This window comes from Akebia trifoliata, chromosome 6 (genome assembly GCF_017979445.1).
Source record: "Akebia trifoliata isolate Shusen 1 chromosome 6, ASM1797944v1, whole genome shotgun sequence".
Lineage (NCBI taxonomy): Eukaryota > Viridiplantae > Streptophyta > Magnoliopsida > Ranunculales > Lardizabalaceae > Akebia > Akebia trifoliata.
The window spans coordinates 11,531,729-11,550,654 of record NC_141380.1 but is presented as its reverse complement, the minus strand read 5'-3'; the positions used below and the strand labels follow the sequence as shown (position 1 = coordinate 11,550,654).

The 18,926-nt window shown below is 36.4% G+C and overlaps 1 protein-coding gene and 1 non-coding gene across 5 annotated transcripts in view; both read left to right on the top strand.

Moving 5' to 3' along the window:
* LOC147400218 (ubiquitin C-terminal hydrolase 13) overlaps window positions 1–16,188 on the top strand; it is a 30,721-nt gene extending 14,533 nt beyond the window's left edge. For 2 of the 4 annotated variants that reach the window (XM_086445833.1, XM_086445832.1), the window contains exons 22-32: window positions 9,534–9,589; window positions 9,697–9,874; window positions 9,989–10,090; window positions 10,176–10,247; window positions 10,500–10,565; window positions 13,994–14,059; window positions 14,233–14,319; window positions 14,447–14,560; window positions 14,767–14,841; window positions 15,183–15,269; window positions 15,527–16,188. In XM_086445833.1, the coding sequence (XP_086301959.1) occupies window positions 9,534–9,589; window positions 9,697–9,874; window positions 9,989–10,090; window positions 10,176–10,247; window positions 10,500–10,565; window positions 13,994–14,059; window positions 14,233–14,319; window positions 14,447–14,560; window positions 14,767–14,841; window positions 15,183–15,269; window positions 15,527–15,568 (945 nt within the window). In that variant the 3' untranslated portion in view covers window positions 15,569–16,188. Of the gene's footprint in view, window positions 1–9,533; window positions 9,590–9,696; window positions 9,875–9,988; window positions 10,091–10,175; window positions 10,248–10,499; window positions 10,566–13,993; window positions 14,060–14,232; window positions 14,320–14,443; window positions 14,561–14,766; window positions 14,842–15,182; window positions 15,270–15,526 lie in introns of all 4 variants that reach the window. The other 2 variants (XM_086445831.1, XM_086445830.1) reach the window with 1 other exon arrangement.
* A 1,069-nt stretch (window positions 16,189–17,257) lies between these two features.
* Window positions 17,258–17,330, top strand: TRNAR-CCU (transfer RNA arginine (anticodon CCU)). The gene has a single exon. It is a non-coding gene; the product is annotated as a tRNA-Arg (tRNA).
* The last annotated feature ends 1,596 nt before the right edge of the window (window positions 17,331–18,926 follow it).

Here is an 18,926-nt window from a genome sequence, read left to right as displayed (position 1 = left end):
CTTAGTTTAGTTATTAGTTTTTGCCATCTCAAAAGTGCTTCAATTACGTTTGCAACTCGATGCAGAACATGCTAGGCCAAGAATCCGTATGGCCAACCTCTTCAAATAGGGATCCTTCGCAATAGGATCAACTCCATATGCTGACCACCAATCAACTGTAGTATACAATATAATTATAGTGATAATAAGATGACAAATAATTAAGTTAAATTTACTAAAGTCTAAATCTAAATATTAAATTTTTTACTTGGAATTTTTGTTGTTTTATGACTTTTGACTATATCTCTTCCAAAGATCCCTTCGCTATTGTTGTAACGATCCAACTACGTCGATATTGCATCTTGTTCTGCTTGATTAGGGACCATTTTTTTCAACACGTCAAGAAATCCAACCATATGCATCGAATCTGCCTCATCTTGATTGACGGATTTGAAGTATACGGTTGGATTAATGATGTAAGAAATCGAATATAATGGAGATTTCATTTGGCTGCCCCATTTCTTATAAATAATATCGATAACATTTATAATTTCTTTCACGATATTGGTATATTTAATCTTTTCAATAGCTTTGTCCATTGCATTGTAAATGTAGCCCATAGGGGGCTTATCATCACCATTTACTAACTAAAGAACAGAGACTAATTGCATGACATTATTCAGGGCCTTTGTGACACCTGTCTAAAAAGTTTGGGACAGGATAGTTTGGGCAACTAATTTTCCTTCGGTTTTCTTTGACCAAGGCCCATTGTTTGATTTGGCCGACACTACAGAGGTTCTAAGTTCAGTCTTTTTTCCGTGTAGGCTTTGTAGTGTCAAAAAGGCTGTTGAAAATCGAGTGATTGCAGGCTTAATTAGGTTTTCATCCATATGTGCTCTCATTCATTGTAGTAACAATGCATGCTTGTACATAAAAACAATAACCTTCCTAGTTTTAGCAATAGTGTCGATATGCAATTAACCTATGTCCTCCAAAGTTAGGTCTAAGCAATGTGCTGCACATGGAAACCAATACAAACGGTGGGGTTTATCCATTAAAAGGCAACCTACAGCCACATGCAGTCGCGTTGTCTGTTACAACTTGGACAACTTTGCCCTCACCAATTTTCTCAATTGTTTTATCTAAATATTGAAAAAGATACTCAGCCTTGTGAGAATGAGCTGATGCATCTATGGATTTGAGGAACATTATTCCGGTCGGACAATTAATTAAAAAGTTAATTATTGACCGACCGGTTTTATCGATTCATTCATCAACCATCAAAATACACTTAAAGGTTTTCCATGATTCTCAATAGTTGTTGATTAATCCCTGGGTGAATTCCACTTCTTTTTTAAGACGTGACTCTTATTTCATGATAAGAAGGTGGCTTGAGGCCAGGTCTAAATTGACCTATTGCCTTTACCATTACTTTGAAGCTCTTTAATTTGACAGTATTAAATGCAATTCCAGCTTGATATAGCCATTTGGCTATATATTTAATGTGGTGGTTTTCCTATCTTTGGTGCTATGTTCAATGGTGGTTTGGTATGGACCTTTACCTTACCCTTTTTGGTCGACTACATCTTCTGGATGTGGTCTACACCACTTATCCATTGGACCATGGGCACGAGTTCTTTTAGAAGCTCTTCGAGATAGTGGTGGTGGAACCGGTGGTCTACTACGCACCATTGACGTAGGAGGTGTATCGTAAGCAATGATATCATCATCCTCTCGACCTCCACCCTACATAGAACTTTCTTAGATTTATGGCCTCATCTTGTTTTTTTTTTTTTTTTTTTGAAATCTTGTCCATGTACTCCATTAGTTCCTTTCGGATTTCAGGACTAACTTTCTCACATGTCCTAGCATTTGATCCCGACATGTGTACTAAATGTTGTTTGTGGCGTGTAATGCCACCTTTACTAATGTACCCACACAACTCACATACTACTATTTTTCTTTTCATTTGGACTACGGTAATGACCATATTTCCAACCGGGATCATTAGATTTAGGCTTTAGGGAAGAGTTGACCGATGTGGATGACATACTAATTTCTAAGTTTCTAAGTTCTGACTTCTAACAAGTGAAACTTTGAAATAAAAAAACAACTACAAGTAATAACTATTAAAGTAAAAAAGTATATAAATTATAAATACCTCAACCTCGACTTGAGTAGTATTCGTAAAAGAGAAAGAAGATGAATGCTGATGGATTGATAGTTGAAGGTTGATTTAATTCTTAAGCCTTTTCTTGAGTGAGTTGATGTCTTGAAGGTTGATAGAAATTAGAATTTAGAATGATAGTTGAATTTGAGTGATGCTTGAATGCTTGATGCCTTGACCTTTGATCAATCTTGATTCTTGATTTGAATTATTGACTTTAATCTTCTTGATTCTTGAAGTTGAAGGTTGAAGGTTGAAGGTTGAAGGTTGAAGTTGAACACTTGATTCTTGTACTTGAATGGATGATGAGATGACTTCATTTGAATTTGATTCTTATCTTCAAGTCGTGAGAGTTGAGAGTGAGTGATGATAGTAGTGGGTAAGTGAGTTAGAGAACTTGAGACTTGAGAGTTGAGAGTGATGATAGTGATTAGTAAGCGGGAGATTTAAGAAGAATTGAAGAAAGAAAGATATTTGAGCTTAAAGAAGGTAGTAGAGAGTAGAGAGTATGAGGGTATTTATAGGAAAAAATGGTGGTTTAAAGTAAAAAAAATAAAAAATTCTGGGTCCAACGGTCATATTTCTGACCGTTGGAAATTATGTTATTGCATACTTCTTGGCCAACATATCATGTACATGCGTGGGTAGCATATTTGATTTTTGATTTGGATATCGCATATGAGATCGCACAATCGCATATGTGATCGCACAATCGCATGTGATTGCATTTGACAACATTGAACACACCCTTAATTTGTAATTCTTTTCTTTATCTTTTTCAAGTTGTTTTTTGTTTATCAATTGAATCTATTGATTGACACGCTTCTACTACTTCAAGTGGTATACGAGCTTTTGCTAAGATCCACAAAAGATGACTGGTGAAGGTGATTTGTCATAAAATCTTATTTAAAAGCTCAATTTGAGAGGTTTGAAGTCAGAATTTTAGCTAAGTTGGAGTCCCTTGTTCAAGGCATAGTCCTCAACACCATTAAGAAGGAGAAAGGTAAGAAAACCCTTGGAGATGAAAACCAAAAGGATTCCCCTCCCCGTCCCTCCCTTAGTTTTCCCCTCAAAATTCAACCTTGCCCAAAATTTCAATCTTACCTAAATTGCATCCGATGTTTCCCTAAACCCTCAAACCTATCCTCCACCATCACCTTATCAAAACCCTTCCAATAATCCACTCTCCACACCTCATACGAAGCTCTCTTAACCTTCTAGCCATACCGCACCACTCCTAGACTCTCAAAATCAAAATCCTCACCCTTTAATAACCGCATATCGTCCCCCATAACATGTTTCTCATAACCCAACCTTCCATGTAACCTTCAGAACCCTTCCCAAACCCAACCGGTCCTGTATACTGATTATGTTGATGAATTGGATCCTTACTCTACTCCACCACCGTCCCAAATTCATCAGGTCAAATACTGACTTAGGACGGACATTCCACAATTCAATGGTCTTTTCCACATTGACGATTTCCTTGATTGGTTGTTTACTGTTGAGTGTTTCTTGGAGTATAAGTGTGAGCTTCTTAGGAGAGAATTTTAGCACTGTTGGAATTATTTCATTCCTCTTATTCCCTTGTCAAATGCATGGTTACAACCATTAGAATAAATAGGCTGATGACAACAAATCAGCCCCTAAGAACTAGGAACAAATAAGGAAAAATAAACTAGGAAAAATCATAATCAGATCTGTAATAAAATCCCTATAGATCTGGAATAATATCCCAAAGGATAGGATCTGTTTCTTAGCTTATTTGAATTAAAAGTCTATCCCTAAAAATCAGGATATAACTATTTACAGCTGATCCGATTCTTTCTACACTCCCCCTCAAGCTTGGACTGAAAAAACATCAAACAGTCCAAGCTTGCTTACAAATTTTTTGAATGATACCCCTGGAAGCCCCATGGTGAGAATATCCGCAGTCTGATCAGTTGTATGGAGATAAACCAGACACAAAGTTCCGTCTTCAATCTTTTCTTTAATAAAGTGCCGGTCCACCTCAACATGCTTCGTTCGATCATGGTAGATTGGATTAAGTGTCATGCTTATGGCTGCCTTGTTATCTGAAAATAGTTTCATAAGCTGATTAAATTTCCTTCTTAGTTCCTTCAGTAACATCTTTAGCCATAAAAGTTTGCAAACTCCTTAAGCAATGGCTCTAAGTTTCACTTCAGCACTACTTTTAGACACAACCAACTGCTTTTTACTCCTCTATGTTACCAAGTTACCCCATACAAAGGTGCAATAACCAGAAGTTGACCTCAAGTCGACCTTGGATCCAGCCCAATCAGCATTTGTATAAGCTTCAACACTTCTGTTTTGGTTCTTTTCAAAGAATAAACCTTTTCCTGGTGTTCCTTTTAGATAATGAAGGATCTGATATACAGCCTCAAGGCGTTCTTTGCAGGGAGCATGCATAAACTGACTAACTACACACAACGAAAGTAATATCAGGGTGTGTGAGAGAGAGATAAATAAGTCTTTCAACCAGACGTTGGTACCTTACCTTGTCCACATGATCATTGCTTGGTTCAAGATCCAACTTCGTAGTAGAGTCAATTGGCGTAGGGATTGATCTGCACCCCAACATTCTAGTTTCCTTGAGTAGGTCAAGAACATATTTCCTTTGAGAAATAACAATGCCTTTCTTACTCCTAGCAACCTCCACGCCTAGAAAGTATCTCAGATGTCCCAAATCTTTAACGTCAAATTCTGTGGCCAAAACATCTTTCAGTCTCTCAATCTCCATAAGGTCATCACCAGTTAGAATAATATCATCAACGTAGACAATCAAGATGGTGCTTCTTCCTTCTTTATGACAGTAAAACAGTGTATGATCAGCATGAGCTTGACTATACCCTTGTTGTCGAATAACCTTAGTAAACCTTTCCAATCAGGCTTTGGGAGATTGTTTTAAGCCATGGAGAGATTTTTGAAGTCGGCATATTTTACCTTTCTTACTTTCATCATCAAAACCTGGTGGAAGATCCATATACACTTCTTCTAAGTCACCATTAAGAAATGCATTCTTTACATCAAGTTGGTGTAGTTTCCAATCAAGATTTGTTGCTAAGGATAGAAGGATTCTGACTGTATTCATTTTTGCCATAGGTGCAAAGGTTTCCAAGTAGTACACACCATATGTCTGAGTGAAACCTTTTGTATCCAATCTAGCTTTGTATCTTTCAATGGTCCCATCAGAGTTATACTTAATGGTAAAAACCTACTTACACCCGACAGATGTTTTGTCCCGTGGTTTCTCCACCAACTCCCATGTCCCATTCTTTTCCAGGGCACTCATCTCTTCCATGACTGCCTTTTTCCACTTAGAATCTTGTAATGCTTCTTATATGGTTCTAGGTACTTCCTTTGACAAGTTGGCTACAAAAGCTTTAAGCTAAGGAGATAAATGATTGTAGGCCACGAAGTTGTATAATGGATGCTGAGTACAAGATCTAACACCCTTTCTGAGAGCAATAGGAGCATCAAGATCACTAGGAGTATTTATATGTGTACCTTGATTTGGTTTGGAATCATGACTGAGCTGAGTGTCCTCAATGGGTTCTATTCTTCTTGGGCGTCGAGAATAAACACGAAGCTCTGATTGTGGTTCTGAGTCTTCCTCTTCATTTCTGTTATTAGTCATCGAGGACTCAATAGGGTCGGATTGATTCTCAGGCTGAAAAACGTCATACTAATGTGTGTCTGGTAGATCTGGGGGGATATGACAGGTTGGTGAGTGTTTTGGATATGTGGTGTGTCAGGTAGATCTGGGGATATGACAGGTTGGTGAGTGTTTTGGATATGTGGAAGACCTTAAAAATTATCTTCATTACTCATGTACTCCCCTTGAAGGGAATTTTTGGCGTAGAATGGCTTGGTTTAAAAAAAAGTGACATTCATGGAGATAAAATATTTACGTTTTTCGGGAGAGTAACACTTATACCCTTTTTGACTAGCAGAGTATCCTCAAAACAATCATTTAACGGCTTTGGGATCTAATTTGCTACGTTCTCGATCATAAACATGAACGAATGATTGACAACCAAAGATTTTTAGGGGTATGGATGAGTAGGTCTTGGAAAAAGAGGGGTAGTGAGTGGTGAGAGCTTGAAGAGGGGTCTTAAATTGTAAGACACGAGTGGGCATTCTATTAATGAGATAGCAGGCAGTAAGGACAACATCCCCCCAGAACTGTTTTGGGACATTTGAGGTGAACATTAGAGATCTAGCTACTTTTAGGAGATGGCGATTTTTTCTCTCAGCAATACTGTTTTGTTGAGGAGTATCAATACATGTGCTTTGGTGTATAATTCCTTTTTCTAAGAAAAAACCTCCAAGAATGGAATTAAAGTATTCTTTTCCATTATCAGTATGAAGGATTTTTATGTTGGTGTTGTACTGATTTTGGACCATAGAATGAAAAATTTTAAAAATCTGGGCATCATTAGATTTTTCTTTTAGTAAGTAAACCCAACAGACCCTAGAATGATCATCAATGAAGGTTATGAACCACCTATTTCCTGTGATGTGTTGTGTGCGAGATGGTCCCCAAATATCACTATGGATTTGAGTGAATGGTTGAGATGCTTTATATGGTTTTGATGGAAAATTAGAACATTGATGTTTTGACAATTGACAGATTTCACATTCAAACACATTTTATTTCTAAACAAAGAGGGAAACAACTTTTTAAGATACGGAAAGCTAGGGTGACCTAATCTACGATGCCACAACATTATTGTATGCTCACGCGTTAAGGGAAAAGTCTCACAACCAGCCATTTGAGCTTGTTTATTCTTGAAGCCTTCATTTTTGAAGAAATATAGCCCACTAAATTCCCTAGCATTGCCAATCATCCTCCCAGATTTTCGGTCCTGAAATAAACACTCAAACTATGAGAAGTTGGCAGAACAATCTTGGTCTTTAGTTAATTTGCTAATTGAGAGTAAGTTGTAAGACAACTTTGGGACATGTAGTACAGATTTCAAAACAAAATTAAGAGAAAGGTTTATATCTCCACTACCAGCCACAATTGAAAGAAAACCATCGGCAACCTTAACTGACGGAGGAGTGGAACCTTGGAGATTAATCAGTTTGATGAGTTGGTCCAGTTGCTCCTTTGTGAGGGACAAACTTGGAGCAGAATCTTCATGTTTTGTGACCATTTCAACAGTAGTTTGAAGGCCTCTAGGTTTGCATTGGTCCTTGGAGTCGAAGTTTGCTGGTCTGCCTTGAAGTTTCTAGCAAGTTTCACGAGTATGGTTGGTCCTTTGGTAGTGATCACACCAGAGATTTCCTCTTCGTTGGTTTCAGTTGGTATCTCGGTGGTAGGGCTCCATGTTTTTGTTGGCAGCAAGAGCAAAATTGTCAATAAGTGTGGGTTTGGGCTCTTCCATCATCACACGTTTACAGCTTTCCTCTCTTCTTACTTCTGCAAATGCTTCATCTATTGAAGGAAGTGGTTTAGTACCAAGAGGATGTCCTCGAACTTCGTCAAGGTGGTTGTTGAGGCCAGCAAGAAAGTCGTGTATCAGTTTCTTATTGACAGAATTTTGATGGTGTTCTCGGCAAGTAGTGCACCATTGAAACTTGTCAAAGAAATCAACCTCCTGCCAAAGTTTTGTGAGAGAGTTGTAATATTGAGTGACATCCATCTCACATTGGGTTAGCATCCGTGCTCTATTTCTCAATTTGAACAATTGGGCAGAATTTTCTAGGTCAGAATATTGCCTTTGCATAACATCCCACATTTCTTTTTCTATGGTATAACCAAGAAAATTTGCACCTATCTTGTCCTCCATGGAGTTGATTAGCCAAGCCATAACCATGGAATTTTGGGCATCCCACATTTTGAAAGAAGCATCAGTAGTGGTTGGTTTTGTAACAGTCCCGTCAATGAACCCATACCTTCCTTTTCCTCGGATTACCATTTGAACTGAGAGTGACCATTGTAGATAATTTCGTCCATTGAGTTTGTGAGAGGTGATTTGAAGAGAGGACATATTGGAATAAGCAGTGGGGGTTATTGTGGGGTTAGATTCAGAGGTAACCTCTGAACTATTACCGCCGCTAGCCCCGGTGTGAGCCAATTTGTGCATGGCTTCTCTCAACCAAGTTTAGGCTCTAATACCATGTGAGCTTCTTAGGAGAGAATTTTAGCACTGCTGGAATTATTTCATTCCTCTTATTCCATTGTCAAAAACACGGTTATAGCCCTTAGAATAAATAGGCTGATGACAACAAATCAGCCCCTAAGAACTAAGAACAAATAAGGAAAAATAAACTAGGAAAAATCAGAATTTGATCTGTAATAATATCCCAACAGATCTGGAATAATATCCCAAAGGATGGGATATAATTTTCAGCTTATTTGAATTAAAAGTCTATCCCTAAAAATCAGGATACAACTATTTACAATTGATCCGATTCTTTCTACAATAAGTAAAGGCATTTCAAATCCTATGAAGAAGGAGATTTGGTGATGGTCGACCTTGGCTAGGATCGTTTTCCAACAGGCACCTACAACATGATTAAGTTGTAGAATCTAGGTCCACTCTGCATCTTTAGGAAAATTAGCGTTAATGCTCACATTGTGGACTTACCAGAAGACACGCACATCTTCCTTACTCTCTTGGCGATGGAGGTTGTTTATCTACGTTGAACTTGGAGATTGAGTTCTCTTCAAGAACGGGATAGTATCCATTCTCCACAGTCCACTTACTCAGACGTAACATTTAGATGTTTCTTCAAATCGTGTCACCAGATATATGATATGGAATGGTATATTTCCCCATTGTTTTATCCATATATCATTATTTGTCCATGAAGATATTCATATTAGATTATTTGAAATTTATTGCCGAATACAATAATATCATATTTGGGGATCCTCCACGTCCACATTCAACAATTGGATTTATGCCTATGTGTCGCAGTTTTCCTCTGGCCCTTTTTTTTATTATTCCTTTGGTGCACCTTATGATGTTGTCCCATGTTGTTTTGATGAGCTATTCTTTTACCTTACAAACATTATTTTGTAACTGAATTTAGTCGGTAACATATATTTGAAACTTTGACTTGTTTACCTGAAAAGGTCATGGGTTTGAGTATTGGGAGCAAATACGAAGGCCCTTGAATAATTAGACTTTTAAAATCAATTTGAAATGGAGGAACCGAACCCAGATAATTAGGTTAAGGCTTTGATAATGAGAAGACCATGGTCATGATGATGAAAGGCTTTATTGTTATGGCATTTATTAGCATGATATGTAAGGTGGACATTTCTATTGGTTCATCGTTATACAAAGATTTTCTGATCACCCTTATCCTTCCCATGTTGATTTAAGACCTCGTGTTATGGGATTCTTTTCAGGTTGTGCATTTCCGATCTCTGGAGAAACCAAAGGAGGAGGATTTTTGTCTGGAGCTGTAAGTATTTCCAATTTGTGTATTATTGCATTGTTATTTTGAACAAATGGGGAGGATCTGTGATTAGATATTGTATCTAAATATTTTGCTCTCGTATAAATTTCAAGGTCAAAGCTTTTCACTTATGATGAAGTTGTGGAAAGAGTTGCTCACCAACTTGGTCTAGATGATCCATCCAAAATCAGGCTTACAGCACACAACTGTTATTCTCAGCAACCTAAACCCCAACCTATTAAATACCGGGGTGTTGATCATTTGTCAGACATGCTGGTCCACTACAATCAGGTAGTTTCATCACATATGGACCTAGCAGTGAGGCTTGTTATATGTTTTTGTTTCTAGTAAACATCAATTTACTGCAATTGTTTGAAAATTTCTTTATGGATTTCATTTGGACAGACTTCCGATATTTTGTATTATGAAGTATTGGACATTCCTCTACCAGAATTGCAAGGCTTGAAAACTCTGAAGGTAGCTTTTCATCATTCAACAAAGGATGAGGTGAGTTTACCGACCACTGATCATATTTCCTAACTGATCATTTGTTAGAGAATGCCTCGATAAATCTCAAATTGTTTATCATCAGGTGGTAATTCATAGTATTAGACTGCCAAAACAGAGCACTGTTGGGGATGTGATAAATGACCTGAAAACAAAGGTAATTGTCTTCTATGCATACATTTCTTCTCATCTTTCCTCATATGTAAGGTAACACCCGAGTTTTGTTAATAGCTGGGGCCTTTTCCCTCCCTTTGGATGGTATACTGTTGTAAATTTAACAGATCAGTAAACTTATTTAGCATTCATGTTATGTGCTTCCCATCTTTATTCTTTTTGGGTCCTAGAAATATGATTATTTATCGATTTAAGAAAAATTTACTTACCTTGTGTGTTGCATTTTGAAACACAGGTCGAGCTGTCGCATCCTAATGCGGAACTTAGATTGCTTGAAGTTTTCTATCATAAGATCTATAAGGTACTTGATTATTATTATTATTATTATTATTTTAAAATTCCTGTCTCTATGTTTGTCAGTGGTCTGCATATATGGTTTTAAAGGCACGTGAAGCATACACGTTGAGACGTGCCAAGGGTGAGGCTTACTAAAAATGTCATGAGGCGCAGGGAAGAAACGTAAAAATAGTTGACTACACCTTTTAGCTGAGGCTATAAGCCATACACATTAATTTTTTTTTCCATTTATATATATATGGACGACGTTCGGTTTCCAAAATGGGAGCGAAAGCCTTAGCCAAAGTTTTGTCTCATATGGGCTAAAAGTTTCTGAATGGGCTGAATTTTTGTGAGGATGATCTCTATGGTGAGGAGATCATCCTAAAACAAGCAGTTCATTCCGAAACTTTTAGCCCTTATAGGACAAAACACTTGGCTACGTTTTTGGCTATTGAACCCTTCCCTATATATATAGGGAACGGATCAAGGGACATATGAAAAAATATATGTAAAAACAATGTAACATTAATAAATTTTCAAAATATGGGTTAGAAGTTTCGGATTGAGCTGATTTTTTGTGAGTATGATCTCTATGATGGGAAGATCATTTGAAAAAAAAAATCAGTCCAATCTGAAACTACTAACCCCATTAAAAGTGATTTAGAATGTGGACTGTCGATTTTTTTGCCAATTTTTGCCAATAATTTGTAAATCACTTCTGACGGATTTAGAAGTTTCAGATTGAGCTGATTTTTTGTGAGGATGATCTTCTCATCATAGTAACCATCCTCGCAAAAAAATCAGCTCAATCCAAAACCTCTAACCCATATTTTGAAAAACCATTGTTTTTACATATGTCCCATGAACCGCCCCCATATATATATATATAGGGTCTGATTTTTTGTCCTATATGGCTTAAAAGTTTGGGATTGGGCTGATTTTTTGTGAGGATGATCTCTTTGGTGAGAAGATCATCCTTGCAACCCGAAGGGGTTGGCCTAGTGGCAAGCTGAGCCTTGATAAGCTAGAAGTTTCAGATTGGGCTAATTTTATGTGAGGATGTTCTCCTCGCCATAGAGATCATCCTCACAAAAAATCAGCCCAGTACGGAACTTTTAAACCTTATAGGACAAATTTTGTCTCCCAATGTTGTCTCCCTAACGTTGTCCCTTGAGCGCTACCCTCTCCCTCTCTCTCTCTCTCTCTCTATATATATATATATATATATATATAGGGGTGCAACTTGGTTCGGTTTAGAGCAAAATTAGAACTGAACCGATCATGGTCGGTTCCATTATATGAGAACCAGAACCGAACCAAATTGGTCTCAAACCAAACCAACCCAAACCGATTTTAATTCGGTTTGGTTCGGTTCGGTTCCATGGGTTGCCAAAAATTTCTTAAACAAATATTTTTAATAAAAAATAAAAAATAAAAATTGGTTCATGCATAATTTTGGAGTTTGATAATGTCATCTAAAACAGTATATTTCTTAAAATTTTAATTAATTTTTGTGTTAGATAATAGACAACTTCATATATCTTTACATAAATAAAAAATTATTTAATAAAAAAAATTAAAAGAACTTATCTTTATAATTTCAGGGAAAACCTGACTAATTAATATAGTTAGAAATACTAACCTCTTCCTAAAAAATGCTTAGAAATTGGGGGCATTTTGTGCAGTAGAGATGTGAATCTTATCATACACAAACGACAATCCTATCCATCCATTATTCCCCTTTGATCCAAACATCGAATGACTACAAATCTGGACAATATCGAACAACAAAGCAACTCTGGCTGTTCTTCAACTCCAAGAGACGAGAGAGAGAGAGATCCGTCAGCCGTCGGAGTTGATAGGCAGCCCGCAGCCAGTCAGCTACACCTCTGCTTGCAAGAGAGAGAGAGAGAGAGAGAGAGAGAGAGAGAGAGAGAGAGAGAGAGAGAGAGATGATCGCCCGGCAACTAGCAGCCGCAGAGTGAGAGAGAGGATCCGCCTGTAGCTCGGCAGCCGCAGATAAAGAGAGAGAGATAGAGAGAGACGATAGAGATGATCCGCCCGCAGTCGACATCCGCAGAGAGAGAGATAGAGAGAGAGGAGAGTAAAAGAGACGAGAATTAGGGTTTTTAAAAATCTAAATTTTATTTTAAAAGACACTGTTAGTTCGGTTATCGGTTCGGTTCGGTTATTCATAAAGTCAAAACCGAGAACCGAACCGAATTCATTGGTTCTTTATTTTGTAAACCTGAAACCGAACCGACTTCAATTTAAACCGAACCAAACCAATCCAAAACTCACAGTTTGGTTCGGTTCTCGGTTTGAACCGATTTAAGTTGCACCCCTAATATATATAACGTTGTCTCCCTAACGTTGTCCCTTGAGCGCTACCCTCTCTCTCTCTCTCTCTATCTATATATATATATATATATAGGGTCCCGTTCGATGGCTAACTTTTTGGCAAAACATTTTTCAAAACATGAGTTAGAAGTTTTGGAATGGGCTGATTTTTGGTGAGGATGATCTCTACGGTGAGGAGATCATCATCACCAAAAATCAGCCCATTCCAAAACTTCTTACCCCATCAAAAATAGTTTACAAAAATGGACGGTCCACGATTTTTCAACTTGTAAACATGGGTTAGAAGTTTTGGAATGGGCTGATTTTTGGTGAGGATGATCTCCTCACCGTAGAGATCATCCTCACCAAAAATCAGCCCATTCCAAAACTTCTAACTCATGTTTTGAAAAATGTTTTGCCAAAAAGTTAGCCATTGAACGCTACCCATATATATATATGTCGTTGAGTTGATTTGATTCATAGATTGATTTTTCTAATACTTAGTAATATGCAGAGAAATTGTTGAAATACCTTTTTTTGTTATATTTTATAATAATTTATTGTATAAAATTTTAATTATTCAAATATAATATAATTTTTCTTGATAAAATATAAAATAATAATATTTTATTTTACAGGATTAACTCTTGTAATTTGACATGCAGGTTTGAAAATATGTGATGATTAGTCTATTTTCTTTACTTATAATATTAATTATTTTTGTATGTTATGTTATTCATTTAAAAATCCCATGCACGTAAAGTTTACACCATACCTCAGGGATTATGCCTTGTGGCCTCATGCTCTGGTCGAAATAAGGATCAGTTTTGAAATTGACGGGAAATATAGATAGCCACCGACTGAGTTTTTTAATTTGAGGCTATAACTAAATGGATCGAAATCCATGAGACCCCCTTCGAATGGCTTCAGCTTGGCAAATCGAGTTCGGTGGTGTATTGGAGGACCTCAAGTGTCTTAATTGTGCTACTGTAGATTCTCCCCTGTGGTGATCTTTAAGATGCAATTAAATTATTATAGACTATTCGAGAACAATTCATATTATGTCTTTCATTGTTATCAAGACCATAATTCTGGATCACTTCCTTGCAGATTTTTCCACCGAGCGAAAAGATTGAGAACATAAATGATCAGTACTGGACATTACGAGCAGAGGAGGCAAGTTATTGTTTGGGTTTTTATAATTGTAAAATGGGGGGTTGTTAGGCATTTATATTCCTGTTTAAGATAGTTACATGGTTCAAATCGTATTTCTGAAGGTTTTTTTTTTTTTTTTTGGTTTCTCACTTTCTTGTAATCAAAATCGTTCTGATCCTTGTTCATTTTCACAGATTCCGGAGGAAGAGAAAAATCTTGGTCTTCATGATCGCCTGATTCACGTGTACCATTTCACAAAAGATGCATCTCAAAACCAGATGGTAGGAAATTGTGTATTGTAAATATATCAGGGCACGGTTATTTCACGTTCAGTAGGTACTTGCATTGATATTGCTTGCACGTTTGATAAGTTTGGCTGTTTGAATGTTGTTTTCAATTCAACAGCAGGTTCAGAATTTCGGGGAGCCATTTTTCTTGATCATTCATGAAGGAGAGACTTTAGCTGAAGTTAAAGCTCGTATACAGAAAAAATTGCAGGTCCCAGATGAGGAATTCTCTAAGGTACCCTTCTGCCACCCTCCCTGCTGTACACACATTTACGCTTTATTTTACTCAGGTGTACATTAACTAAGCATGTACACACATCACACTATCTGGTTATATTACCTCATTGCCGTCTTTCATGGATGCATCTAAGTTCTCTGCTTGCTTCAGGATTATATTTTATGTGATATCTGAAATTTTAATTTTTAATTTTTTTGGTTTAGTGGAAGTTTGCCTTTTTGTCATTGGGTCGACCTGAGTACCTTCAGGACACAGACATCGTCTCCAGTCGCTTTCAGGTTTGTCTATCCAATTCAATCCAATTATTTTCTGTGTGTATTTATTTGTCGGGCACATGGTTTAAAATATCAGTATGTATAGGTCGATATGTATTAGTATTGGTTAAGTGAATCATCGACTCTGAAACTTTGAATGTTTTCGGAATGTATCGGGTTGTATTGGATGTAACTTTGAATGTTTTCGGAATGTATCGGGTTGTATTGGATGTATCGGCCGATAACATATCAGTTTTTTAATTAACTGAAACGTTCAATCGATATGATATTTTAAACCATGGTTTTGTTTCTATGTTAGAATTTATATTTGGTACATGTTCTTATTTTTATCCATCTGCCTTCAGAGAAGAGATGTTTATGGAGCGTGGGAGCAGTATCTTGGGTTGGAGCACTCTGACAGCGCTCCTAAAAGGGCTTATGCAGCCAATCAGGTAAAGCCCCACGTTAATGTTTGTTATATTTTGTCTACATTTCAAATTTACCTGGTTAAAGCGATTGTGACTTGTGAAGAAAGTGAATATGGGCTTTATGAAACATGTATGGTCCGGTTCGAAAGACTGGACTTCCACAGATTTCCCTTTGAAAACTTCTTTGATCCGATATTTCTGCTGGGTTATTTGAGGAATAGATCCTACATAATCTTGGGATTCAATATATGTTTGAGTGATTTTGTCTCTAAATTTTGCAGAACCGCCATGCATATGAGAAGCCCGTGAAAATCTACAACTAGAAAAACAGCTGATGAACCTCGACCTTAGCATCGACTGAACCCCCATACCGCGGGATATATTGTGATAGTGGGAAGAGAAGATGAAAAATCTACACTTCCAAAGAAGAAAAGAAGTAAAAAAGAAGAGGAAGAGAGCATTATGAGGTGGTGTCCTTAGGGCTGGTGTATTTATTTTGTTGTCTTATATATTCTTTCTTTGAAGTGTGGGTTGGGGAGTGGTTTTCCGAACAACACTGTATTTCTTCTACAAAACAATGACAACCCCATCGTGAGCTGTTTCGTCCCTTCTTTCTCATGAAGGCTCTTTGTTGGAGTGAGGTTGGTCACATTCATTTCCTGTGTAATTTAGTAAGTATATAAGAAGATTTTGGACTAGGAAATGTATACATACAAGCTATTATGGGGGTGTATTCCACACTTGGTCTTTATTTTTACAATTTTTATCTGATTCTCCTTTTGGGGTTGTTTTAGGTGTGTTATTATTGTGCTTAGGGCAATGGGTTGTAATAGGGTCAGTTGATGCTCAAGTTCTGTCGTTCCTTTCAAGTTTGTGTAAAATATCTGCTCTGCTCTGCTCTGATCAGCTGTTGTCATATTGGGTCTCTGTGCCTCTATTTTCATTGCCTCTTGTCATTTATGTGTTGTTAAAATGAACATCTTTTGTTTAAGGTGAGAAAAAGAGGGAAGTAGAAAAAAAAAAAAAAAAAAAAAAAAGTTCCAAAAATTGTTCATCTAAGATTAGTAATGATGATGCTGTGCTGTGCTATTCGATTAGTGGCACTCTTTATCGGATGCAAAAAAGAAAATATATCATGTTGGGATTTTAATGCCTCCCATTTTTATATTCCAAAAATTGGACTGTACTTGTGTCTCCTGCATCCACAGGTGAGAGAGTGGAATATAGGAACAAGATTCATTTAACCTAAAACCAAATCTTTGTATTTTATTTTACGTAAGAGTTATTACATATATGCCCATTCAAATCTTGAGCCATATAATTTGAGTTTGTAAAAATCATACTAGGGTGGTGTTTAGGAGGCCTTAAAGAGCCAAAATTTTTTCAAAATGTGGGTTAGAAGTTTTGAAATGGACTGATTTTTTGTGATGATGATCTCTATGATGAAGGGATCATTCTCATCAAAAATCAGCCCATTCTAAAACTTCTAATCCCATCAAAAGTGATTTATCAAAATCGGTCGGTCCATGATTCTTCAACTTGTAAACTACGGTTAGAAATTTCAGAATAAGTTGATTATTGAAAAATGTTTGGCTCTCTTTAGGGCCTTCGAATGCTTCCCATCATACAATAATAATTAATAGAATGTTGAAGAGTATAGCGATTTGTGTTGCAAAGAAAGTAGAGAATGATAAAGATAAGAAGAGAAGAGCAAGGGGAATGGCTTGGCTCTCCAATTGACATCATGTGAGAAACTGCTCAAATGGGATAAATCAAGCTAATGTTTTTCATTCACAAATTCTTAAAAATGAAAAAAAAAATAAAAAAAACATAAAGTGAAACTTCTAAATTGTCTTGTGATAGGGGGCATACAAATTTTGTTGATGAAAGTCAGCTTTCAAACAATAAAAAATATAATTTTTATGGAATTTCAAATTTAGATTGAAAAACATATTTTAAATGGAATTTTTCTAGTAAATAAAATTTAAAATAAACTAATAATAAAAATAAATGCGCCTGTAGCTCAGTGGATAGAGCGTCTGTTTCCTAAGCAGAAAGTCGTAGGTTCGACCCCTACCTGGCGCGTCAGCTTGATCCTTTTTTGTTTTTAAAAACATTTCTTGGATTCCACGTATAGAAATAGTGAAAATTACTTAATAGACCCTATGGGGAGGCACTTATTTCTAAACTCACCCCCTTAGTTTGGAGCGGTATCTTAACAACCCATTTACTTTAGTTTTTTCATTTTTAACATTTCTTCGTGGATGTGTTTCTAAATGCACCCTTACTTTGGACTTTGGAGTTGTTATCTTGCCTACCCATTTAGTAAAATTTTTCTTTCTTAATGCACCCTCACCTTGAAAAAATGTTGAACCCAAATCATGGTGATCAGATTAAAATTGTAAAGATCAACCATTTGAATAATTGATCTCAATAATTCAATTTCGAACATTGACAATAGGAGCAAAGGTTAAATGATCTGAATTGTCGAATTTGAAAATTTAAATCATTGATCTCAATGACTGAAAGAGGGATGAGGGGGCATTAAGAAAGAAAAAAAAGATTACTAATTGGAATATCAAGATACTACCTAAAAATTAGAGGGTAAATTTCCTCCTATAAATAACATAATATACCCTTTTTTTTTTGGGGGGGGGGGGGGGGGGGGGGGGGGATTACTCTTATATTTCATGGATGTATTCATTTTTAATTGTATATTTCTTAGTCTTTCCACTTAACTATCTCAACATGCATATTTTTATTACTTTCAATCTCTCAATACATTATTTCTTGATCAACCATTGTTCTATCACCATAACTTATAGTTGGATTTACATTCATCTTATAAACAAAGGTTTTCTTTTAATTTGATTGAACTCCATTTGTCATGTAAAACTCTAAAAACACACATCCATTCTAATCATCGGCTTTAACTCGATGGGGCAATAACTTCCTCATTTTTTCCATCCTTATACATAAACTTGTAAAATGCATGTGCATTGCACATGGATTATCATTTATTTTAATATATATATATATATATATATATGAGTCGTGCTGGAGTAACATTGAAATTGACAGCGTTTGAGATATGGGTGTGCAAAGAACCATAGATGCTTCTCACTCTTATCTCCATTAAAATCATCTATGGTTCTATAGACACATCCACGTCAGCAATGTCCCGAATCCAAAAAATATTTATAAATTGCAGCCATTAAATTAGAAAAAATGACCTCTACTAAGTACGATTATGTAATCAGACACTTTTCCATAGCAGAAAGGATAATGGAGTGGAGTGGCCCATCCTTCCTAAGAAGTGTTTATGCCCTGGGAAAAACTTAGATTACAATTTTTTCAGCACATAAGGCAGGTGTTCTCCCCAGAGTTCGTCATAAAATGTTCTTTGATAACTTTGAGTACTTACTATCTTATGGATAACGAATATAATTTGTATATGAATATGATTTCAAATGCGACTTGATGGGTTTAATTCTGTTCATATATGATTTTTGTTATGAAAATTTGGGCTTCCAAGCATTATGAAAAAATAGCTGAAAAAAGAATTAGAAAATGTACAAATGTCAATTGATTTTGGGAAGGAAAAAAAAATCGAAGTTTTTTATTAATGGAGAAATGCCATGAGTTGATATGTATAAATACATCCTAAATAAAAAATAACAG